This window comes from Lepeophtheirus salmonis, chromosome 5, assembly GCF_016086655.4.
Source record: "Lepeophtheirus salmonis chromosome 5, UVic_Lsal_1.4, whole genome shotgun sequence".
Taxonomy (NCBI): Eukaryota; Metazoa; Arthropoda; class Copepoda; order Siphonostomatoida; family Caligidae; genus Lepeophtheirus; species Lepeophtheirus salmonis.
In genome coordinates, this window is record NC_052135.2 from 49034774 (window position 1) to 49061352 (window position 26579).

Consider the following 26579-nt stretch of genomic DNA (forward strand, 5'->3'; position numbering starts at 1 on the left):
TAACATAACTTCCCCAAATTCGCACATAGTTTTATCATTAAAACAAAAAAGATAGTAAATATAATATAATATTAGAAAAGACAAATTACAGGGTGGAGCAGGTGTTTGTTTATGAGACGAATGTGTTAATAGGAATAGCGAAATATTAAAAGCAGCAAGTTGAGATTCATATCTCTTACCAGGGCATCTCTAGACAAGAGATAGCCTTTTGATCTAGCTTCCAATAAGTTTATACTCCCATACATCCCAGTAAGGCCATCAATATCCCCCATCCTAATAGCTTCTTTTATGGATATATAGTGGTGGGATTTGCGGCTTTTAACAATAGTTTTGGTAATATCAATAAATTTAGTTTCAACCGCCTCTGTGAGTGTCATTGCTCTTTCTGAGCCAGGGACAATGATCTTTCCACTATATGGTTGATACATGCCAAAGTCTAGAACCTCAATCAAGGAAATGAGTTTAATGTCTCGAACAAGGATATCTAAATCAATAGCTTCTTGAACTGTTAAATATTTTCCAGTGGTCGTGTTCATCACGCGTCCCTGTTTTATGATTTTCTTACGAGTAGCCTCGGAAAGACTCATGTATTTTCGCTTCCATGTGTCTTTAACATAGGCAGATTTTTTGTCAATATACCTACGGAAAATGGCTTCTTCAAGTGTAAGAGTTTTTTTCTCTTCATGAACAGAATAAAACATCCCTGTGATTGTGTCTAATTGTTTCCTCTTGATAGCTTCCCAAAGGGATATACAATCGAATTCCGAAGATGAGGTCTCTCTCTCAATATCAATAAGTATTTTCTTCTTGTAGGCTTCAACAAAGGAAACATAGGTTTTGGACTTGAAATCAAGAATAGTGCATGCCTCAGTATCTATCAAGTCTTCTTCAATGGCTTCAAGCAAGTGAACGGATTTTTTCTCAGATTTTTTTACTTCTGCAGATCTATAATCAATTAAACCAGATTTCAATGCTCTTGGTAAAGTCAATCCATTAAACAGCTTCGTTTCTTTGTCAAAGATATTACGATCAATGGATTCTCTTAAGGTGTAAGTCACCTCTGAAAATTCCAGATCAGATGTATCCTCTGGAAACACAGCAATTAAGCCCTTTTCAGCCGCGTCCAAAAATAAATAAGTCGTATTTGAAGATTTGACTGTGTATTCACAAGTCTTTCCATTCAAAATACCTTCTTTAATGGCTTCAGCAACAGTTCTTTGAGTATTTGAGGAGACGTCAAAGATGACATCTTGTTTATTGATCCAATTAGACGTGACAGCTTCAACAAGGGTAAGATATTTTTTCTTCTTTTCATGATAAAAATTACGTTTTTCCATATCATAGCAATGTTGGAAGGCTTCTAGAAGGGTTATAACCTTAGCATCTTTATTAAAATATGACTGATCACTATCCTTCTTAAAATCAGAAGTAAGTAAGCCATTCTTTAAAGCATCACTAATACACATTTCTTTATCGTCTTTAGGATTGGTAAATTTCCCTCTTTTAAGATCGATTAATCCTCGGTCCATTGCATCGTTCAAATATAATTTTGTCTCATAGCGAGAACTTTCATTCAGGACATCAAGTGTAATCCCCTTTAGCTCAGCTTCATGAACGGACATAGTCTCCCCGGTTGCCAGGTGTCGTACGACATTTGAATTTGATAACGAATAACCCGGTTTTACGTTGACAATTTTAGAAGCTTTGGTGTAGAATACATCTTTCTTTGACTCACATCTTTCTTTTGATTGGCATCATTCTCAGAATCGATCTTGATGGTCAACTCTGAACGATACTTGGAGTCATCAGGTGCAGATGAAGATGTAGAGGACATAGACGACGAAGCGGAAGACGAAGAACTCTTTCGAGAAGGACTACTCTTAATCGATGTTATAGACTCTGTCATGTGGCGAGAAGTTGTACCGTTTCCATTTTTAGCACCCTCTTTCATAGTGAGGAATTCCTTGACTTCGTCCTGAGTCACAATTCCTTTAGCAATTGCTTCATCTGAAGATATTTCTTCACCTGTTGCAGGGTCCACAATCAAAAGGACTATGGAGTTAATTTTTGAATCAGTAGATACTTGTTCTTTGTGTTGGTCAGCAGTTTCTTGAGTAATCAAACCTTTCCTAACGGCTTCCTCCAAAGACAGTTCTTCGCCTGAACTAGTTGTCACGGTGTATGAGTGAACTTTAGTTGTTGTAGTTCCGGATTCAACAATTCGTGCTTGAATCTTTCCTGATCTCATCGTACCCACATTTGAACCATATCTAAATTCATCAATATCGGGAGAGCCAAGAATAGTTATGTATCCCTTGGTGATTCCTTCAATAAATGAAAGTTTTTCACCGTTCACTTTATATTCTCCAGTGGACTTATCAATTACTCCACTTTGAATGGCCTCTGTTATGTTGATTGTGGTGCGTTCCTTAGAATTTGAGGTGGGTACTTGAACTCGTACGTCAGTTGGTCTTATTTTTCCATCTTTTAATGCGGATAAAAAATCTGATGGGGCTAATTTGGATCCAACTTCAAACTTACCAGAAGATTTCCTAAACTTTACATTAGATGCAATTACCATAATATCCTCATCATCAGTTGTTGTTCGAGATTTGGTTTCATGATGAGAAACTTTACCATCTTGCAAGGCTTGCTTAAAGGGAATGTACTTCTTTCCATCTTTATATCGCCAGCTGTCATCTATCACCTTTTTGTCTAATGCCTTCTTTAAATCAATTTTACCTTCAGAAGAGGATACTTTAACACTTCTATAATCGATTAATTTTTGCTTTATAACTTCCTTTGCAGAGGTTATTTTTCGGTTGGACTTGGTAAATACTCCCTTTGAGATGTCAAAGAAATCTAAACTAATTGCTTCCTTCAATGAGAATCCATTATTAGGGATAACTGGTTTAGTGCTATCTTGAACAATGGTTATGGGAATGTAGCGAGTGCCGGGTTCAATTTTTTTAGAATGAGGTTCACTAGATACTGGTAATGACGAAGGGATTTCCTGTATAGTAGGCACAAATTTTTTCTCAGCTGACGTTACAGACTCTTTCCTTTCAGTTAATGAAGTATAGGAGGAAGATCCCCTTCTCTCAGATGTTGAATAGGACCCTCTCCTCTCTTCAGAGATGAGTGAGGATCGTGAATCTCCGATTCCTCCACTCGAAGAAAAACTACTTCGGATAATTTTACTGGAGGTGGATGAGGGATTTAAATGGACAAGTCCTAAATTAATTGCTTCTTCGAGAGGAATGGTTTGATTTGTTTCGGGATGGGTAAATAGCATGTTTTTTTCATTGATCCATCCCTTTTTAAGTGCATCTTGAAATAAAATGGAAGATTCTCCTCCTTGTTTATCATTAGAAGAAACTTTGAAAGAGCGACGAACTGTTTGTGTGACTGTAGCAGTTGTGACGGTAATACTTAGTAAACTCTTAAGAATAGCTGCACCCATTGAAGAAATGAGATCATTCTGAATAGCTACTTCCATTGGTACAGTATTTCCAGAGGTTGCATCAATTAGAAGTCCAGAATTGGAATCAATTCTACCGGCAAATACAGCTTCAATAAGTGATAGTTCTGAGGAAGGATTTGTTTTGTCCTTAATACCAATTTTTCTCTTGAACATTTCGACCAATTGAGGTTGAATGAGATCTTTTTTGCATGCCTCATCAAAATTAATCTTTCTGTTGCCTTTCATTTCTGCTATTTTTCCGGTTTTTATATCTATGGTTCCATTTTCAGAGGCAATATTAAAACTAATGTAGTCACCTGTTGTAGAGTCCTTAATGCCCTCGATATCGAATATAGATTTCCTTGAAACGGTTGTTAAATATCCTTTCTTCACGGCATCATTTAAGGACATGCTGCTTCTGGTCGAGGTATCACAGAAATCGCCACTCGGGGTTATGATGGCATCTTGCAAAGCCTCGCCAAGAGTCACATACTGTTCTTTCTTGACATCTTTAACTGACTTGAGAGCAATATCTAAAAAACCTGATAGAATACCTTGTAAAATAGTAACAGGTTTATCAAGAACCGGATCGCGAATAGTTCCATTGGTATCAATGAGACCAAAATCATCACACATCTTGAGAGTCATAGGACTACACAGATAATTTTTTTTGTAAGCTTCCAAATAATTCATTCTTTTCGTTTTTTCTAAAACGTAATGACCGCGTAGTTCATCAATAATATCCTTATCCAAAGCCTCTTGAAGCGTTATCCTCAAATGAGTGTCAGAGTCAAACACTTCAAAAGTACTAGGATTAAGAAGTCCTCTATTGATGGCCTCTGAAATACGGATGGATTTTCCAGAAAATCTGTCAATAAGCCTTCCAGAGTTTTCTTCTACGAGGCCTTGCCTAAGGGCATCACTAAGAGACATTCCATTTTCATCGGAGGATGGAAGGCAGATGACTTTTTGAGCGAGAGCTTGGCTTAGAGAATAAGAGCTTCTCGTGGATGACGATTCACTTTTAAATTCCCCACTTTGAGTATCAATCAATCCTTGTCGAAGAGCTGATACTAAATCCATGGTTGTGGTGGTGGTTTTTGCTTGATTACTACAAGCACTTTTATGATATGAACTACTATTTGAATATGCGCAAGATAAACTATTATTAATAGAGATGGTGGGGTTATGGGGTGGTGATTTGGGTTGGTAGCAGTAAGTAGAGTCTGATTCTATAGAGGATTTCTGATGCTCGGATGGTGGTTCGATATGGATTGTAATTGAGTCTTGAATAGTCCTGTTGGATAAATAAAAATGGATATCATTAGCAAATATTATATATATTTAAAGAGAAGAGTAATAAGTAATAATGACTCAAATATGGAGATGAACAAATAAACAGAAGACGAACGAGTTGAATGCTGCATGTATGAATACCACTAACACTTCCACTGTTATTATTACAACTAATCACAGGAAGATAGAGCTCGAATCTATCTATCAAATTCCAACAAATTTGATGAATGTTTTTACTTAACATGTGTGGGACAAAATAAAAATGTATGTAGAATGAGCATTTAGATCAACTTAAAGCACTTAGATTTTGTTATTATGACGAGTCGTCGATGGAAGAAAAAAAAGAGAGCTATTTATACAATTTAGAAAATAATAATCATAAAATGGAAATAAATAAATAAATATTCTGTTAAATCAGATGATTTTTGAACATATATAAATATGAAGACGAGTAGGAGAAGCGAAGCGCATCCAATCCAATTTTTCTACATCATAGAGAGTAATAACTAATAGGAGACTATTACTACTAATGATGACGTTAAAGTTACATTGAGTTTTTTAATAATAATAAAAAACTTACGTGTGCTAAGAGGGGAGAGTGAAGAATACATAATAAAGAAGCATTTTAATAAAGGTGGTTCATAATTTTTTTTTTCTTCCTGAAAGGATGGCATAGTTCAAAAAAGGGTTTTTTTTAGTAAAAAATAACGTAAGGTTTGAGACATTTTGATCAATGCTTAGAGATTACTAAATTCCACCACCATTTCTACTGTTGATCAAATTTTTACATCATTTTTTCCCGCTAAAATTCATTTTTTTAATTTTTTTAAGAGGGCATCGGATCAAAACTTTTACTACAAACCGAATTAGTTAAATTAATAACGGTCTCAGACGGCTCTAAAATTTCCAAATCGAAACCCAATCCTATTTTTGCATAAGAAAGGTCAATATAGATCAACTATTTTAGATGAATCTTCAAAAGTTTTATATGGGGGAGTGAACTTTTTTTTTTTTTTTTTTTTTCGAGTGTTTGTACGACGTATTAAACGATTTTATATATTATTACAAAATTACAAAAAAAAAAAAGGAAATATACTTTATATATATGGACTTCAAAGAAGATTCCTAGGTCAAATGGAGTAAATGTAAATACTGTGTATAATCAGTGTAACTCCATCTGAACAATTAAAGGAACATGACGTCATTAACAATAGACTGTAGGGAACGTCCTACACGACTTCTCTGCAGATGCATGTGGCCAGTCAATAGGATAGTAAGCGATACGATATACTGTATACCGCATCCTCAAGTGACGAAAATCGTGTGTACAATGGGCATGTTAAAAAAATAAAACGAAATCAACATGTAAACCCTCACAATTTCAAAAACGCATTGGATCAGCTTCAATCAGCTATGACAAGGGAGGAAGGAGTAAAGGATATAAACAAGGACCCTTGCTAGAATTACTCCGATGTCGATCCAAAGTTCTACTCTGAGTCCAACAAGGACTTACAATTATAACTACGTAATAAATATCCAGGGACACTCTTGTTCTTTTATGAGCACACACGAATGATCAAGTTTCGAATATAATAGAATATATTCAGGAGTGATATCCAATACTTGTGAATGAAATAATGACAACTGCTAAGAAAAAAAGAAGATTAATTCTTCAAGTTACCAATTCAAAAAAAAAAACTGATTCCGCTAAAAAATTCACCGGATTTTACATGACTGATGTTACACTTAACGAATCGCAAGATGTCTTAATTGTTTTAAGACAAGTTATGGGATTTACGCATGCACGAAAATTATAATGAGTAAATAATGGTTGTCAATCTAAATTTGCTAAAATAAAGCGGGATCCAATGATTATACAATAATACAACCTTGTCAAAACGAACTTGGTTTGCATGAATTGGATTCACCCTTCCGTTCTGATAGCATATAAACTTTATAAACCTGTCCAGCAGAACAATTTTCCTGTGCCTGACAGTTGAATTAGTGTGAATATAAAGCCTTGAGTACTGTATTCGGGTCTACATACATAGAGTCAAATCTTATCTAACAACCAACTGTTATAAGAGTGTATCTGCACTAGCGGATCTATTCAATTTTCAAATTTATAGTTGTTGCAAAATAAGAAACCTGGTTTTTAAGACGTCCCCTGCACTAAGCGGTAGTTTTGAGAGATCTCTTAGCCTGATGGTCAATACTAGTTAGACTGTGTTATGTTTTACTTGTGGAGTTAGAGAGGGATGCCATGTTTTTGCTATTTAGGTAATTATAATGAGTGATCAACAAAGGCATGTACAATGTACAATTCTACATAATTGCTGCAGGAGTGGATTATATAAGCAAACAGTTGATTAGTGATGTGATGATCAAGACTCTAAATACTCCATTTACATAAATCAAATAATAATAATGTCTTACACGTACCGACAATGAATAATATACATGCATACATAGACACACACACACACACATTGCGGCATCAATGATCATAATCACACCGTAGTACTAGATCAAAATCAAAAAAAATCAAATTCAGTCGAGCTTTTTTAGTTTCCACATCGAGCGGAGTTTGTGAGTTTCTGAGAATTTCACACAATAGTAACTCAAATATTTATTTTACAGAATGAAGCTTGGGAACTCTGTTCTTTCATGATGAATAATGGTTCTTTATTAATTTAAATTACGATAATAGATCAGAAAAGTTCATTTCAAGAGTCTGTTTTTAACTATTAACATTAAATATTAGGCTTAAAGGATAATGACAGAGTAAGGGTAATGATTGGACTAACATTTGTAGTTTTTGAGTTAGGACAATTTAGCCCTCAACCCTCAATTTGTCAATTATGAGTTACTGGTCAACCCCTGATATACTATAAGAGGGGGCCGGGGGGTCCTATACTATTTTTTCCCCCAGTTCGGTCTTAATGATTTAAAAAATATAAAAACTACAAGACCGGTCCAGGCCAAACTTATACGGAACTATTTTTCTCTTAAAACAATTATATAAGGGTCTCATACGGAAACCCAACACTTAATCTACTATAAGTATCTATGAATAGACGACAAAATTGCAGCTTGGTGTCCGACGTTCATATGATTTTTTGTTGTAAAGGATGTCACACTAATATTCAGGGAGTAGGATCATATTATCTACATCTATATACCTACATATGCTAAGCCTGATATTGCACGTAGTAGATGATTTGAAGAGTCACTACAAAAACAGGAATTCTGAATTGTTTGTCGTCCATTTATCTATTACTATTAGTGAATAAAGGGGCATACTACATACTTGTCTATAGATCTAAGTATGCAGTAGTAGGTTACTATAAAAGCCGATTGCATAACGACATAATATGTATGGATCTATGATTTACTATGCATGAAAACGCCCAATTCAAATTTGAATAATAGGAAAGAGAGACACACACAAAAAAAGATATTTTTGTCAATGGAAGAATAAAAACTATTTTTTTTGTTAGGACAATATCCTTCTTCCATCAGCAATTCTTCTACTCTTAAAGTAGATTTTTACTAGGGTTGTCGGCTAACGGGGTAATAACACATTTCAAAACTGTACTATTTCTAGTGTTGGATCGGTCAAGGACGATTTCCTCATGAGTCTTTTTTTTTTATCGGTTCGATCATTTTCACGGTTCAGAGGTCCTAAGGAACAATAATTCTGCCTATCCGTCTTATCTACCTTTTTATGTTCTTTACTTCTAGCTAGGATTGAATAATATATATATAAACGAAGAAAATAACTAATGATAACTAACACATTGACTGAAAAGTCCCGGGCTTCATACATAAAACGTACTTTTTTAACTTCACCTCCTTTTCAGTATGTACCAACCTTGAAAAGAGAGCTTTCAAAATTTCATGACAATCTGTTCTTTAGTTTGTGAGTATTTGTGTGAAGTGTGACGTTGCTTTTGTTATTTAAAAAATAATTTCGTGTTTTAATTTTACACTGCTTCTCGATAGAAAAAAAATACCGTTCAAGCTAAGCAATGTCTAGTAAAGTGTTATGAGGACTCCGCTTCATAAAACGAATAAAAAATAAAATAAAAAATAATATAGAATGAAAAAAAACAACGTTAACTTTATTAAGCCCGGGACTTTTCCGGCCATGTATGTATAATCCTGAAATATTATACATTCTATCAACAAGCCTTTGACATTAAACTTCAGGTATCTTTGAACAAGGCCAACAGAAGAAATATCCTTGTCACCTCCCCCCAAAAAAAAATGTAATGACGTCACCATTAAATAAGTTGCCCCTATCCCCTCCCACTTGGAAACACATTACGCCACCCGTGAGATGGACCCCTTTGTGAGTCATTTTTTTATGTATTTTAAGTTGAAAAAGTATCAAAAGTCCTGATGTCATTTGAAAAAAAACATGAACACAATTTTTCTGAATAGGATATGATTATCCTATCAGCAGTTCTTCTACTCCAAGTTATGATACCAAAATACGAATATTAAACATCATCATAATTAATTGAATTATATAGTGAGGTGAATAAAGTGCTCCATTTTACATATATTTAGCATAAAATTAATATTCAGAAACCTTTAATTACTGAGTAATTAGGATGTCAAAAGGAATCAACTCCATACTCAAAGTCAAAAGATCCTGATAAAAGGACACAATTGCCTAAATAATTTATTGATCAACTTTGCATATATCAAGGGGTGGTGACACTGTATTAGACTTACTTAAAGCACCTAACAAGATAATAACATGTTTAATTTTAAAGACTTCTACAAAATAGTATTTCCTTCAATAACTAAGAACTGCCAAAATATCAGTTGTGTCCTTTTTTGGTGGTAGGACAGTATATCCTAGTAGTAGTTACCTCCAAAAATGTAATGAAAAAAGAATCAACCCAACTAAATTTGTTTTTTTGGGTTCACCGCAACTCGACAAATATTATTAAGTGTAGTCACAAAATTCCTCTCACAATTGGTTTAAAATGGTATTAAAAAGGGGGCAAAATCCAAAATTTTGTCCACAAAAAGTGGAAAATATCTTATTTTTGAGGAAACTCCAAACACATGTTGCAAAATATGTGATGACATATTATTCAGCCCCCTAGTTATCACACAATGACTCTGCGTGGAAAGACCAGTTTCAATATCCATTCAGTATAGAACCGTTTTAAACGCATGACTACCACGGGCCCACTATATATTTATTACCGGTACACCGATCTACACAAGTATGTACTCTGCATAATATATTACGCATGATAAAAAGCAAAGTATGTAATGCGGAAATGGGGTACACACAGTTAAAAATCCCCCAAAATTATATATATTTATTTATTAGTTGTACTTATAAATAAGGTATATTTTATGAGTGTGCACCTGTGGACTCAATATCATGTATATTGTACATTATATTATATTGGGAGGGGGAGAGGGATGAGTCACTCATATTAGTATCATGAGAAGAAGATAGAAAGAGAAAGAAAAAAAGACAACCACCATCTCAGTTCTGGCCACCAGTATTCATCTTATGTAAGAGCAATAATTATAGACTTGTACATACGTACGTAAAAAGTCCTCTTATAAAACATATGATTATGCTATGGTGCTGATAAGAGAGGGACAATTATTGGACACTCTCTCTCTCTCTGAATGGTGAATGTGTACAAAAATACATCATAGGTGAATTGTGAACATAGATGCGTAAGAGATGATCATTTTTATTAAGAGGGACACCTTCATTTTTGTCTCCATAAATATTATTTTTATGATCATAATTCATTACATGAATTACATTTGAGACAAGAGATTTTGTTTCAAACTACATTTTTGTAAGCCTTTTTTTAATAAACACATTTTATTAATCTCGTTTTTATAAAAAGAACTTGTCTGGCCTTTTTTTATATATTTATAATAAATGTTTCTTCTAATATCGTTTGGTGGGTTTTTTATTTATGGCTTTAAAAAAAGTGAGCAAGTTCGGTATTTTGGAACAATTCAAAAGTTGACAATAGTGGTTAAAGGAAATATAATCTACGTCTGTCTGAGCGTCAGTGATTGGATAACATTTATTCTTAGATTGAGAGGAAGAGAAATGTAGAAATGTGAAGAAAACAAGCATTTATGTGCATGAATACATTATTTTTTATTTACTCCTCAAAAGAGGGTATATTATAACTCTATAGCCGGTCACTCTTCTTTATTTTGAACTCATTGTACAGTCAATATAAGTTTTAAAAGTGACCGTTAAAAGGAGGTTCATCTATGAACCAATGTAGTAGCTATGTCATAGTTTCTTTAAACACTATAAATTGTATCACTATATTCACTATATTCCAGGGACATGCTAAATATAGTTTTTTTTTTAATTTTATGAAACACCTACTTAGGAAGTGGGATATGACTGCATAGTGCCGTGACACCCTTAAATCCGATAACCCTTAGACCAGGTAATAAATTATTATAAAGTTATAACATCATACTAATTGCCATTAACTTATCCTTCAAAAAACTTTCGTTTAATTTTCAAAGTTTTAGTTCTTTTTTTTTTTTTTTTTTCATTTTGGCCAAAAAAACTCAAACTCTTAACTCTAATAATTACCAGGTAATTTTAATATATTAAAATCAAATTATAGTAGAAATGTAAAGTTGGTCATACGAATGACCTATGTGTTCATTAAATAAGGCATTTTAAGACGAAGAATATGGATTTTGTACAATACATATATAAGCAGTGTGGTCTTTTATGTTTAAAAAAATAATCATAATCTCCATTCAATATATTTATAAATATGAGCTTTTTATTTTGTAATATTCCCGCCTGTGTAGTATGATTTTTTTTTTTCAAAAGGCAAGAAAAGTTTAATACATATATACAAATCAATATTTCTCCTTCCCTTCTTTATCGTTAACATTACTATAATAGTACATGTATGAGCAACATACCCATCATATTACACCCCAAATATACTTTTTGGGGATGCAGTCCATAAATAGATACTGCACTTATAAGGGATTATTAATAACCACTATATAATATATTTCCTTTACTGTACATGTAGTAGGTATCTATGTACACCATAAATAGATGTAGATAAAGGACCTTACTAATTATGGCATGACAAGATAATATTTGACAGGGAAAAATGTCTTTCATCGCTAGCACTAGTGGGTAGGTAGGACCATTTTATATGTATTTAGTGTTTATGTATATAGATGTAAGTTATTGCTCCTTAGAGAGAAGAGATATGAAGAAGACGAAGAGATTTGAACATCTCCTTCCTTTACGTCAAAAACACAAAATGTTAACTATACTTAAATAAATGTATAAAGGGCATTCGATAAGTCTTTGACCACTTTGATTGGGCTACTAATAACCTTGTACAACTGATCAGAATGAGGTTGCACAGAAAAAGGTAATAAATACTTTTTGATTTAAACATTATGAAGATTATTTTGTATGAATGGGATTTCCAACAGTTTAAGTTGTAAGCATTCACAAAAGATTGTACGCTCTTTAACAATGTAAGTTCAGGACATCCTACTCTAAGAGAACTCCACAGAGGCTTTGAGGTTGTTGCTATGACATACTCTACGGGACTCAATATGCCATAATATTAAAAAACCCAAAGGAATCAAATCAGGGGACTGGGGAGGTCAAAAGAATCCTTTCAACATACCTCAAAAATCTCCCTCCAGCTCATTGGACAGCTTTAGAGGTAGTAGAGATGCTCACCTTTATCTTCCTGACAAATTCTTACATGCTCATGGGTAGATTAACCTCAAATGCATGTCAATTCTAGGCCGATCCCTAAGGTTTTTTTCCATCCTCCACAAGCTTTCTGACCTTGTACACTGTAGGACGGTTAACCTTTAGCCTCTTAACAATGACAGAGTTTTTGTAGCCAACATAGATCAATGTGACAATCTCTAATCTTTTTGCTTCCATTTTTACTCATAGTTAACATATAACAATGTTACACCACTTTTTCGTTAGGTAAGAAATCAGCTTCAGCTGATATAAATGGCAAAAATTGATCGGAACTTCGTAACTGGTACATATGAGTCAATTGTACAAATTGCAACCTTACAGTGAAATAATAAGTGGTAATGAGGATATCTATTGAATATTCTTTTAGATGGTCACTACTGTGTGATTTTGGAGCATTTTTTGACAATTACAAATTGACCAGAACTAAGATTTCAAGGGCTTAACACCTACGGGAAATACCGGATTTAATTATACGTGTGACTTGTACAATACATATCTTTCAATATGAATAAAAATCATGTGTTTATGCATCACAGTTTCGTTCTTCGGGCTAAACTCGCAAATGAGAGAAGCAATCGGCCAGAAATTTGAGAAGTGAATAATAGTGCATTGCGTACTTAGTAACTTCGTCAAATATAAAATTTGGCATTGTTTATTTTTATTTTTGCAAAAACACTTAAAATAGTAATATGTAATTATTTGGACATTTTTTACAAGTGAACAAATACTTTTTTTATCCAATTAACTCACATGCTTTATTTTTTTGGGTTGAAATTATTTTTATAGAAGTAAAATAATAAAAGATAAAAATGAATTTAGATTTTTTTTTCTCTTCTACGTATTTACTACATAGCGTAATTGCTGATGCAAAATCATACTAATATCTGTTCACACTTATCAATAGGGTTGTTTTATATGTATAAGAAGTAGCAATATGACACATTATTGTTGAGTAATATATAAAAATGCGTTTTCTAGCTATGTAGCATGTATACAAATAAATAAATAAAAGTATTTAAGAGTTAAGAATAAAAAAATGGATAATTATTTATCTAATAGCCCCCTTTGTAGATACAAATACCTCTAAAGAAGATGCCAAAATATCTTATACTGAATAAGTATTTTTTTTCTTCTTTTGTATAAAAAATAAAGCTTTGAGAGATTTCAAACAACTTTTTTTAATGTCAATATTTGATTTGGGCCTTAATGTCTTCATCTAGGCCCAGATGGCTTAATTATTTAATAGAAGATTTTATTTATAAAGCCGAACACGTTTGGGTACCTTTGCTAGTATATCATACGTAAAAGGAAGACAATATATATGCATATTCTATCCTTATTTTGAGTAGTAATACTACATATAAGAATGATGATGATCTGAGAATAGAATATTCACCTTAATGATGTTTATCTGATATCAATGATAACTGATACTTCTAGCGTCATAAATGAACGTATATAATATTCCTCCTCTTCCCATAGTGTAGTAAATGATTTTCAAGTTACAACTTCTTCTTATAACTAAGAGGGGGCAGAGCAGGGAGGGAGGAGGGAAGGAAACCTACGCAATTTTTGAGTCGTCGAATATTATTATTTATAACTAAGTAACATGGGCTATATATATATACACAATTCGTGGGTTGTAAATTGCAATGAGTAGCTTTCTATATATATATATAGATAACATGTTGCTAGCTTGAAAAGTAGTTATACTACAGAGTAGTAATAAAATAACATGGTTTGCTACAACCTTCATCAGGGTAAACTGGTTATTTATAATACTTCGTTATATATAGTATATGTATCACTAGTCACTACCCAAGAATGTACCGTTTGTGTGTGTATGTAGGTATGTACATATCTTATGAAGTAAGAAAGAGAGATGAAGGGAATAATAGAGTAAGGTATGTAGTAGTAGTCAGGGGACTTCCTCAAAGTTTTAGAAGTAAAATGATTCATCCTCCTCATTTTATATATATACTAAGTATTCAGTAAATATAAAAACCATATGTGACCAAATAGTTAAATATATCCTTCATTATCTGTGCTGTGTCAACAAAAAACAATATTCAACAAAAATCAAGTAAAAGAGAAAATCCTAATTTATTTCTTATTTCATATATACATACAGCCCAATATTTCATAGACGTATTTGATTACATAATAAGCATTCTATTCAAATTACCGGTGGGTGAGTTAGTATTATTTAAAGAACGATAGCTATAGCCTTTATTTGATTTAAGGTACTTATATTGGACCCGATATGAGCCATTTATCATTTTCTTTTATTGGAACAATTCATTTTGGCTAGTTGAATTGCTATTAGTGGACGAGAGAAAGGGTTCATAAGAACAATTTGATGATATGTCATCCCACTCAATCTTAAGAAAAATCATTCTAGGTTGTTTTTGTGTTGACAGACCTCAAATCAGTATTAAAAGAAATGCTATTTTGAAAGATGATGGTCAGAGTTTGCGTGTCATAAAATGGGATTTAGGGTGTACTACAGATGTGTCTATACCCGTATTTGATCAATATACAGTCAATCCTGTATTAAGCGTCAAAGGAAACTGAAAAAAGGTCTGGCTTAGTGCAGGTGACCTCTTAAAGAGGTTTCTTATTTTGTAAATGTTCTAAATTTAAAAACTGGATATGGGGGTGACACACTTTAAACAGGTGGTCGTTAAATCAGGTTCGACTGTACGAAGGAGATGATCTTTTTCTTTCTTTTTTACACTCTACCAAACACAACTTTATTCCCCCTCCCATGGGCTCGATTATTAATAACTTATTCAATACCAATTTGGTCAAAAAAAGAAGAAGAAAAAAAGGACGTTATTTGATCATCTTTTTATTCAATTAAATAAATTTCTTTTAATTTTAAAAATGCCAACATTTATTCAATAAAAGACTGGTTGTTTATAAGTTACTTTTTAGAAAAAGACAATTTTTCCATTTCTCTCCCTCCCCATTTCTGTATTTATAAAAATATGTACCACAAAAAAAAACAGACTAATTAATTACCCATTCTATATCTAATTATTAAATATCATCACAACCCTAAATAACAAAGCTGAAATTTTTGACTAAAAAATGTCTTATATATAAAAAAAAGTTCATCACAAATCTCCATATTTGTAAGTGAATAAGTTGTTACATATTCATATTCGGAGGCAAAATTGATGTTGTAACTCTTTGCATGTTTATGGAAGTAGTTATACATATTAACAGCAACACCAAATTGCTTTTATGGACGTATAAACGTACTTAAATGAGGCATGTATGCCCTTAAAATAATGCCTAATCACAAATAATGACACTTTATATACAGAATTATAGAATGGATTACAAATGGTATGCTATTTTTTCAAGTAGGGGGGCAATGGTAAGAAGAAAAATCCTCACACTTCTACTTGACTAATCATTTGTTATTCAAGCATATTTATGTATTCATTCATTATTAGTACTCATCATTAACTAAGAGCTAATGAATGACTTATATATAAGGGATATTACCACCTCATTAAACGTAACTCCCTGTGGAGAAGAACAACTTCGATGCAGGACTCGTTCGTTCGTTCGTTAGTTTATTCATTATCGACACAAAAATGATACATTATAATATAATATAAAGATACTACTTACTTTAGAGCTGTCTTCTCATATCTTCATCGGGGTAATGATACAGTTGACTAGTCTTCGAACTATTTATGATTTCAATAAGATAGATGTCCACCTCTCCTACTCCTGAATAAGAGTACAATAAATAGTAATAAATATTGGTGATTTAGGGGTTCTTATATATGAGTGATTATAAATAAATTAAATAATAATTATAGATATAAATAGAGGGGACGACCATGGGGAGTCAACGGTTCACAACTACTAACTGAAATTATTCACTAAAGTGTCTCTACTTACAATAATAATAAAAAAGGAGTTTGGAATCAGCGTTCTCTCACTCTCATTTGAATGTAGCAGCAAACGTAGTTTCCCCCGAAACTGGAAGCTTCGGGAATAGAAGGGGCGCTCACGGGGAAGGAAAGAAAAAAGGAAAAAAAAACGAGTATGCATCAGTCATACACGCATACAAACGAACCCTCCTCCCGGACGCCCACGCATCCGTAAAAATAGACGAAGAGTTTTTTTATCAACTGAGTCATGATGTGAGGATGACCCCTTGTTTGTACCTATTATTATTTTACATATATGGTCCTCGTCAACTCAAAAGCAATATAGAAGGTTTTAGAGTATTTGTATTAGGATCCTTCTGATTCATCCCACTGCAAATTGAAAGAATGATAAATTGCTATAAGAGATTCCATGAACATACATATTTGAAAAGAGACCATATACTGATTAAGCCTCATAAATCAAATGAAGACTACAAATATTCAACTATCTACGGATCCCCCCCGAATATAGAGCCATATGTACTATAGAATGATATACAAATAATAGGCAAAAAAAGACATCATGAATAGAGATTCAACCATCTAATAAAGTTAAGAGTTTGATTACTGGGATTTCTTCATCTCATTTCTTTGATGTCAACTTGATATTAATTATAGTGTCTCGGATGAGTCAGGTGTACTTTATATTAGTTGTTGGGTGTTATTTTACCCCCTTCCTTTTGCTTGTTTCTTATGGGTTGCAGAAGGAGGAAATAGTTTATGGGGAGTTGATTCCGCCTACAATGCAACAAAACAACTATGTATACTACTTTTACTAGAAGTAGAAGAGGGATGTGGGCTAAAAGGAAATACTTTGACAGACGTTGCCCATAAGATGCAGGGGGATATATTGTGGGGGCCTTTTTCATCAACCCACCACCCTTCTTTCATCAACATGTGCTATTTAACATAAATGAAATGAAGGGAGGGGGAAGAAGTGTCTCAGATTGCATTTACTCAGGCCTTATTGTTATGAAGTTCTACTTGCATAATCAAAGCAACAAGCAGTCTATTCATTATTCATAACTCGTATTATCATCTTTTTTACATCAGCTGCATGCAGCTACAAATCTATGGTGGGAATTTATGTGCATACATATGTCGTGCAAAAGTTGCAAAAGTCTATAAATGCCTTATTTAATTAATATCAATTATTCTCATGGAGTCCTCCTCATTTCATAGTCTTGTGTCATTCCTTATTTAGGACTGAAAACTGTAGTCCCTTCCAGTTCAGACCTAAATAATTATAAAGTTCAGTCCTTGATGACGTCAACTAACTTTATTTATTCTTTGTGTTATCAATTCTAGTACTGACAGTCCGAAGGACCGATCCTTAGACTGGATCGAATAATAAGGACTGACAAAACACAAATGTTGTTATGACGATTCGGCACTAAATACAGATCAGTTAGGGATAGTGTCGGATATGTCTAAAAAAATTAAAAAGACTGATAATGTCCTAGGACTGATCCAACACATAAATTATTAAATATATTCAGGGACTTGGCCATATTTGTATGCTAAATAGTGGCTGGACTCAACTGGACCGAATAAATAAGGACCAACACAACACTAGGTATCATTTTAAACTACTTACAAGGGGGCGGCACTATAACTTTATTATGTGCCACAGAATATGAGGACTCCATCTATGGCATTATGCTCATAGCAAAGTCTACTCTTAGATCTTTAGTTACAACTTGTACATAACCTATAAATTATTATTATTTATACAAAGAGTCTTTTTTGATATTTGTGTTATTAATCTTTTATTGTTTTTTTATTTTTTTATTCCTGTTCTGGTTTGAAGAACAAGCACAAGCAGTAATGATTGGTTGGTTAATGTTGAGGAGTCATTATTTTTGGTGATGATGTCAACCAACCAAGAAATGGGGGGGGGGGGAAGAAGTCTTCAGATTCTTCTACACAATCTCTTTCTCCATTTTGAAAAACAACAACACAAAATCGAGTAGGAGTAAATATATAGGTAGTTATATGTATACTCATTTCTTTTTCTTGAGAAAGAAGAAAGAATCAAATCAAATCAAGTAAACTTTGGATTGAATATGCCCACATAATTCCTTTTCTTTCATTGTAGTGTGGCTGATGTGTGGTGTGGTGGATCCTTCTTTAAGGTTATCATCATATAATTATCTTCACCTAAGATTTTCGACATGACCCCTCCTCCTCCCCCATACTAATGGTACAATGTCCACCCTCAACTATCAACTATCTGATGAGCAAGCAAGTAAGCAAACAATTATTATTTACCTACATATGCTGTGGCGGTGCCTTAACACAAAAACAATCTTGAATACAAAAAACAAGAAAAGGAATTCATGCATATGGGTCAAATACATTGTATTCAAATTTATGGTAAATGTTGAGATAAGAATGTTTGCTCAAATGATCTTCATGGGTATATAAGAGAATGTTTGATGTACAAGAATATCTATCCTCTAAGGTTCACTCTGTCCAATCAAAACCTGACAGGATCTACATTTTTAACGCTAAGAGGGAGTCGAAATTCTGTCAAAAAATTAAAATGACTCCCGCGAATCATGTTCTTGTAATGTTACACATTTCATAACGTTTTCCCTCATAATTATTGTTTACTATCGTCTATTGAGCTTTAAATACGTTACTACCACCGTGCATCTCCAAATTTAGTCATGCCGGATGATAAACAGTCCATAAACAGTGTATATATTTTTTTGTTAGGTTTATGACTAGGGGAAATGTCTTTATCAAATAATATTTCTTTTTTCTTTTTGCACGAAGATTACGAGATGAAACACAAAACAGTTTTTTTAATTACTGTTTCTGAATGTCTTATCTGATAGAATATACTTTCATTTCTTGACGAAATGAGGACAAAATGCAAAGCTAAAATGACCATCATTTATCTACAAAGCCTTCTTATTCACTCTTAAAAGGCGTTGAAAATTACATTTTAAGTAAACAAAATTGATTCTCACAATAAAAGAAATAGAAATTGATAATTTGATTTGATAGGGAGCCAATACATATAAGTCTAATCAAATAAAGGTTCAAACTATAGACAAAATTCTTGGGTATCTTAACTCATCCTACAAATTTGAATACAAAGTCTTTCTTGAGATTTGTTCGCGATTGTTTTTTATGTTGACACACATCATATATATATATAGAATCTATCAACTTGTAACTCTATAATTGTGACGTTAAATTTTTGCTAACTTATGCTAAGCAATTTGCGACGTTTCAAAAAGATTAATTAGAATCAATTGATTAATAGAAATTGACGATAATTCGTGGAATAATACAGACTACATTTTGATAAAAATGATCCGAGCATGTTTTTGTATTGTTAAGCCACACAAATATATATATATATATTATATCATGTAGAAGTAGCAATCAAAAAATGAGATAAAACAATTTAAATTATTTATTTTATTAGATGTTTGATCATCTATTGATGATGTCATATTTGACTTCTCCTTTTCTTTTTAAATGAAAATGACGCATTGATTAGACAATGCTGGGCACATTAAATAGTTGCTCAAATATCCAGAGTTATATTATACCTCCTCGTAAATACATAATAATAAATAAGTTATTTTAATTGGTCAAAATGAAATGTTAGTAAATGTATAATTGGCAATTAAAGTTGTAACTGATGTTGTTATGATTGAATAAGACGTTAAAATTGCAATTTGATCAGCCTGTTTGTAATAGTTACAACCAGAGATGTTCAATATACCATTTCTATAGCCAATGGTTACAGAAACCAGTACTTGAGATATAACTACGTCATAAAAAATGGCCAATGGCTGAAGATATCCTTATAAAGAAAATGCAAGAATGAAAATTGCATTTTATCAAGCTTCTTAGCTAGGCACTATCCGGGACAAAATCCAGCGGTTGCCCTTGGAAGTACATAGATGTGAATACCTCTTAACGTACTTTTTGTTTAATATTTTTGTCAAAATAGTATGAGAGAGTACCAAAATATCAATGACGTCGCTAGCCACCCTAAAATTTCATGATATATATATGTTGTGCAAGTTGCAAGCAAAAAATGAGATAAATAATTTTAATTTGAATAGATACAAATGAAAATTAATATGTGGTAATTAGAACGACCAATATTGAAAATTAAATACTGTACTCTAGGACAATGAAATTGTAACTTGTACATACATCGTAACTTGTACACAACATATATAAAAAATAAACCTATTTATATAAATAATTATATAACGGTGCTGTTAACTTATGCCCCCCTTAATGAAAGCTAGCAACGCCTCTGGCGATACCAACATATTTTTTTGCATGGTCCAGTATCTAAATATTGGTAATCGTGACTAAAACACCGATTCCAAAGTCTTGCAACATATGTAGATTAGACACCCATTAAAAAGATTCACGACAAATCAACAGCCTTTTTATTATTGTTTTCCTAATTTTTTTTTGGGAAGACCCCTTTTGGTCAACAGATTGAAATTAACCAATGCGTGGCGCGGGCTCATTATATCATCTTTACAATATATTATACACATGATGTCCAATTGTGAGGTTATATTTGATTTAGGGACGTATATGGTCAAAAGGAATTCAACACCCATTTTTTATTTTTTTTGGTTCTTCTTTAAGGGGTATCGATTATTAAATAGATATATATATATAATATATTTATGATATGCAGCATTACTAATGGTCTGGGTTTTTATTTTTTGCAATCTATTGAACTTTTTTATCAAATGATATATACATACGTGACATTGTACACGTAATACAAAAAAAAAAAATCATGTACAAAATAAAAAAATGATTAATAAATAAATAATCAAGTACCCAAGTAACAAACCAAATTTCACTCCTCCTTGGAACTTCTTTTGATTCTATTTTGTGATATGGTTATACCTGTTTTTTTTTCTCGAAGATATTTTTTTTCAAAAACTCCCGCCTACTCAGAAAATAACCCAAGTCAAGAAGAAGAAGAAGAATAATACAAACCAATCTTAATAATGATAATAATGGATATACTACAAATAGAAGTAAGATAACAACTAGTGCATGTATAAGGAGAAGGGCGGGACTGCAACACAATGATGATGTGTACTCAGAGTAGTGAGGGATATCGATTTGTCTAATTTTCTACAAAGACACAATAAAATGAATCACTGGGTAAGCTAAAACAAATATGTATGTTCTCTCCAGTTTCCCAGAAGTTCCCATAATATAAGCTTCATAAAAGGGTTAGAGCAGGTATGTCACCCTTTGGCCGCATTCTACTTTCAAATAGTATTTTTAGCAATAATAGTCACAACATCATCAAAACGCGTAGAACGTGCATAATAAGTACAAACATCGAAAAATATTTCCCAAATAAAGAAATTTTTTCAAAAATTATTTCTCTGCATTAAAAAAAAACTTAATGAGAAAACAGAAAACAAAAATCGATCAAATAATGCAGCAGAGCCAAAATTTTAATTAAAAAAATTCAAGCCCCCTCCTTGAATATAATCTTGCGGACATCCCTGGGTTAGAGGGATTCTAGTGATGCGAAAGTTTACTTTTAGCCCAAGGATCGGGCTTTGTATTTCATAATTGGATATACAACCCCAAGCTTCATAGAAGAATAGTTCGTTCATTCCTTACTTTTTAAGCTTTTTCTTTAAAATTGCAGTTTGGATCGGGTTACGGATTTAAAAAAAAACAAAAAAAAAACGTGCAATATAAGTGATTATGGACAAAATGAGGATGGATAATTAATATATGGGGCTGGTGTTTCTGTCATTCCTTATTTAGGACTGAAGACTGCTGTCACGTCGAGTTCTGCCCCGCATATCAGTCCTAGAAACTTATTAATTTCGGTCCTTGAAGGCATCACTCAGATTTATTTCTTCTATTACTGACAACCCGAAGGACCGATCCTAAGACTGGATAAGACAGTATAAATAAGGACTGACATAACACTATATGAGGGTAAGGCTAGTTTAAAATATACTATTTTTTCATAAGCTTATAAAAATAAATACCTCCATTTCACGGTAATAAAGTATTCCCGGGATCACTTAGTGATGGAAACATGTAGTCAAAAAATCCAGGAAATGCTAGATGATCCTGGGTTACTAGTGAGTGCTTTTAAATATATACAAATCCTGAACTTTATCATTTTTTGTTTAAACTAACTCATGTTTGGTATAAAATTAAAGCTCTTGATGTGAATAACACAATTAATATAAAAATATTATGCAGAATATCAAACATGACGAACTTCTAGGAAAAAATAAGAGTGAAGGATTTTTATATTATGGCTTCGAATCATATATTTATGAGCACTTGGTGGCCACCTAGGATCCCCTATAATTTTGTTGATTTTTAATATACATGTTTCGTTTAACAAGTGTCACATTTGATAGAGTAAGTAAGAAAATCCAAGAAAATAAGGGTCAACATTGCCAAAAAATCAAATTTAAGGACCACCACTGTAATGTAAGTATATCTATCAATAGCTCTAGATAATGTGCAAATTTATCATTCATCGAGAGAGAGAGAGAGGGGGGGCATGAAATGAGAACAAACACTCAAAGTGAGTTGTTCGTCCGTGTCTTTCTTTCTTTTGTGTAGATTGAAGGAACCGATAAACAATGTAGGTGGGTATATGTATAATAAAAGTCATTTTGAAGGGAAATAATAAAATAAAATAAAATAAAAATAAAAAACAGAATCAACTTACATCTCGTTCGCCTCCTTCCTTCTTCTTCCTTCTCCAAGGACTCATCATCACGGGCCATGCATATTTTCCTTAATGATGACGCAACATCCAGTTCCCTTCGTGATCAGCCTCTCCCAAATCATTCTTCACTTTCCTTTAGAATCAGACTCTTGTAAGTTATACCCCCTAACTTTTGTTGATCTAATAAGAATCCCACATCTCAAGACTGCCATCTCTGACCGTGTATCAAAATTTAATAGATTTTCTCCCGGTTAGTTAGAAATAGGAATTGTACACAAATTATGACGTGTTCGTAAAAATGAAACTTCATCAACAATTCTTTAATAAAACCGCTCTAGACGCTAAACGCACACTCTTCTTTCCCTTTCCAATTATATTTACCAAATAAGGGCTATTTTTTTTAAAGAGTAGAATGGTCATAAAATGAAAGTAAGAATTGAATGCACACAATCGTATAATGAGTCTTTTAATTTGATATTATCAGAATAATAATTAATTTGGATAAATTAAGTTATTTATATTCATTAAGGAATTATTTTAATTCAATTTAATCTCACATTTCATTACTATTCTACTATGAGAAAAAAATAGCTTTACATTGATAAAGAAAATGTGCTTAATGTATAGAGCAAATTTTAGTGAAATGACCGATCCAAACCGAGCTTTTATCAAGTTCCGAAGGAGTTGGATCGAACAAAAATTAAAACGAGTAAGAAGCTACGAAGTCAATGAATGTTAGTAGTACATACATAATATATAATTAAAAAGCAAACCCTCCTCTTTACACGAACAACCCCAAAAATGCAGCAATGCACCATATACCTTAGAAACTCTTTCCAAGAAAAACCTTTTTGCCGGGATTAAAGAGTCGTTGATCGTCGTGTACGGCTTTTGAGCCTTTACTTCAGTTTGTAGAGGAGATACAAGTTTCTGAGTTTTTAAGAGTGTTATTTGAAGAGGAAGAATAATATGAAGCATAAAATGGGCAAAAGTGGAAGAAAAAAAAGTTGTAAGTGAGTAGGAAGGTTGTTATTATTAATGCGCTAGATTATTATGGGTGTCTCACAAGCCCATTAAAACTATAAGTTACTTATTCAAGAATTGCAGCTCTATATGTAATATGTATATTTTACTGTCCCATTACCGGGTTAATATTTTTATTCCCTTCCTTAAAGACTTTCTCCACTAGCGACAATCCAAAAACTGACTAGGACAAAGTTTGACGCCTCTTTGGGCATATTTGGCGTGGTAGAAGTAATTTCAGTTAGAAAAAAAAAGTGGTATTTTTCATAGTTAATAGAAATACAAAGTTATACCATCTTGTGATCGGGCTTGCCAGAAGTTTCAATTTGATGGACCGTGCCGACTGCTGGACAAGACAGAGATTTTGACGTCATAGAGTATATCAACAGCACATAATATTAAGAGATTATATGATTAAGAGTACAGTATACTACACTCTGTGACGTCACTATTAAAAAGCGTGGAGGAAAAGTCGGAAAAGCGTTTATATTAACCTTGTTTTTTTTGGGTTAAATTAAGGCCAAACAAGATAATGTTTCTCCCATAAATATCACTTCAAGTTGGGCTAAATTCTTATGTTTTAATTGATAAAACAGGGAAACTCACTTATCATAGTGTCGGTCCTTCAGTCTGTCAGTAATAGAACTGATTTAAAAAAAAGAAATATAGTTGAGTGAAGTCATCAAGTAAAAAACTTTTTTAGTTTTAGGATTCATATGCAAGACTAAACTGAACCGGACTGAGGGGGACGGGAATTAAGTCATCAGTCTTAAATAAAGATCGACACAAGACTACATAAAACACATCTTCGACCCATTAAATGATTAAAAACTGTATTTAGAATATTTTAAATTTACTAATCGAATACTAAAAAAAAAAAATTACATGAGGCCTAAAAATGGGCGATTATGGACCAAAAATTCCATTAAAATACCATGTGCCACGCCCCAAAATGCCCCGAGAAGCTTTAAACTTTACCAAAGTCTATTTTTTTTTATTCGCCGAAACATAAAAGTTATTTGTGCAGAGGGATAAAAATATTATCCCAAAACGGAGCAATCTATTGTACATATATACCAAATTGATCAAATCAATAGGGCAGTCTATTTTCACGAAAGTATATAATCATAAAAACATAAAAAAGAAAATAATAATAAATTATCTAATTACATAATGTAGTCTCAACTACAAGATATGTGTGCACGTTACGCCATATATTACTCTTGCTAATCCATGCAGTACAGTTATACCTCGAGATACGAGTGTTCCAAACTTACGAGCTGGATTATGGAAAAACTTTACATTGACATCAGAACCGATGCATGGACGTCCGTAGGATTATATTTGGGGGGCTGGTTTTTGGATTTATTTATTTATTTTAAATTCAAAAATTAAATTTTTTCAAAAAATATTTGATATATAATATTCAATTTCAATTATAAAAATTTAATAAAAAAAATTCAAATAATAAATTTACTTGTAAAAAGCAAAAATTCTTTAATATATATATATCCTTTTTTTTTTTTTTTTGGGGGCGTAGACGTACCTGCGATGAATAATATCCTAGATTATTTGAGTCGGGAAAAATTGTGCTATATCAGTCGGAAAATTTGACAAAGAACATTCCATGCACCGGCCCTGATTGACATGTGAGTTTTTCTTTTATATATACTAACTGACTTTAAGCTCTATTTTTTGAAGTGATTTCTTATAAGACAAATTGTTTATACTTGGGAGCTCGGTCCAAGAACGAATTCAACTCGTATATCAAAGTATTACTGAAGGTATGTATATTAAGGATGGGGTTCGAGTATTTTTTTCGAACAGAGTAGACAAGATGGGTAATTGAGCTTTGGACTCAAGTAGAGCCGTCTATTTAAATACCTACGAGTAATTAGTCTTAATTACAAAGACCACCCAGATGAACAGAATAATGCAAACTAAGTAAGTTACTGATGAGTGATGAGCATAGACGCCAGAGCAACATTGTCTTCCACTTTTTGAAAGATAATGATAATAAAAAAATGCGTTGTCATCAATATATGATGCCATTTTTATGAAACTGCCCACTTATCAATTGGTTCCAACAACCCTGTATAATGTATAATTATATGTGACGTAATCGTGAGCTTTTGTTGCTCAGTTTCCAAGACAAATGAAGACGTCACAAATTACTATTTACTACTCTGTATGCTCAATCGCGCAATACTTGTATGTTGTACAAAAGTACTCATTAAAAAAAGGAAAGATTCAAAATGTTCCGTCAATAGTGATAGATATAGACAGGGCTCGACGGTCGTTAAAATTAGTCACTAGCCAACCAGGCTAGTC

At 32.7% G+C, this 26579-nt stretch overlaps 2 protein-coding genes across 3 annotated transcripts in view; both read right to left on the reverse strand.

The window, feature by feature from the left end:
* The window catches only part of LOC121117292 (microtubule-actin cross-linking factor 1-like), a 233642-nt gene that overhangs the window by 27131 nt on the left and 179932 nt on the right, over positions 1-26579 (reverse strand). Inside the window, 1 exon segment of the mRNA XM_071888761.1 lies at positions 24048-24155. Coding sequence (XP_071744862.1) covers positions 24048-24155 — 108 coding nt within the window.
* Positions 1324-24053, reverse strand: LOC139905481 (uncharacterized). Of its 2 annotated transcripts, XM_071888763.1 has the most exons (3): positions 23226-24053; positions 16191-16292; positions 1324-4760 (listed from the first exon to the last, which is right to left on the reverse strand). In XM_071888763.1, the coding sequence occupies exon 3, from the start codon at positions 4544-4546 to the stop codon at positions 1682-1684; it is 2865 nt and encodes a 954-aa protein (XP_071744864.1). In that variant the 5' UTR covers positions 4547-4760; positions 16191-16292; positions 23226-24053; the 3' UTR covers positions 1324-1681. The 2 variants fall into 2 exon arrangements, with proteins under 2 accessions (XP_071744864.1, XP_071744863.1); XM_071888762.1 differs by lacking the exon at positions 23226-24053 and having other exon boundaries at positions 16191-18198.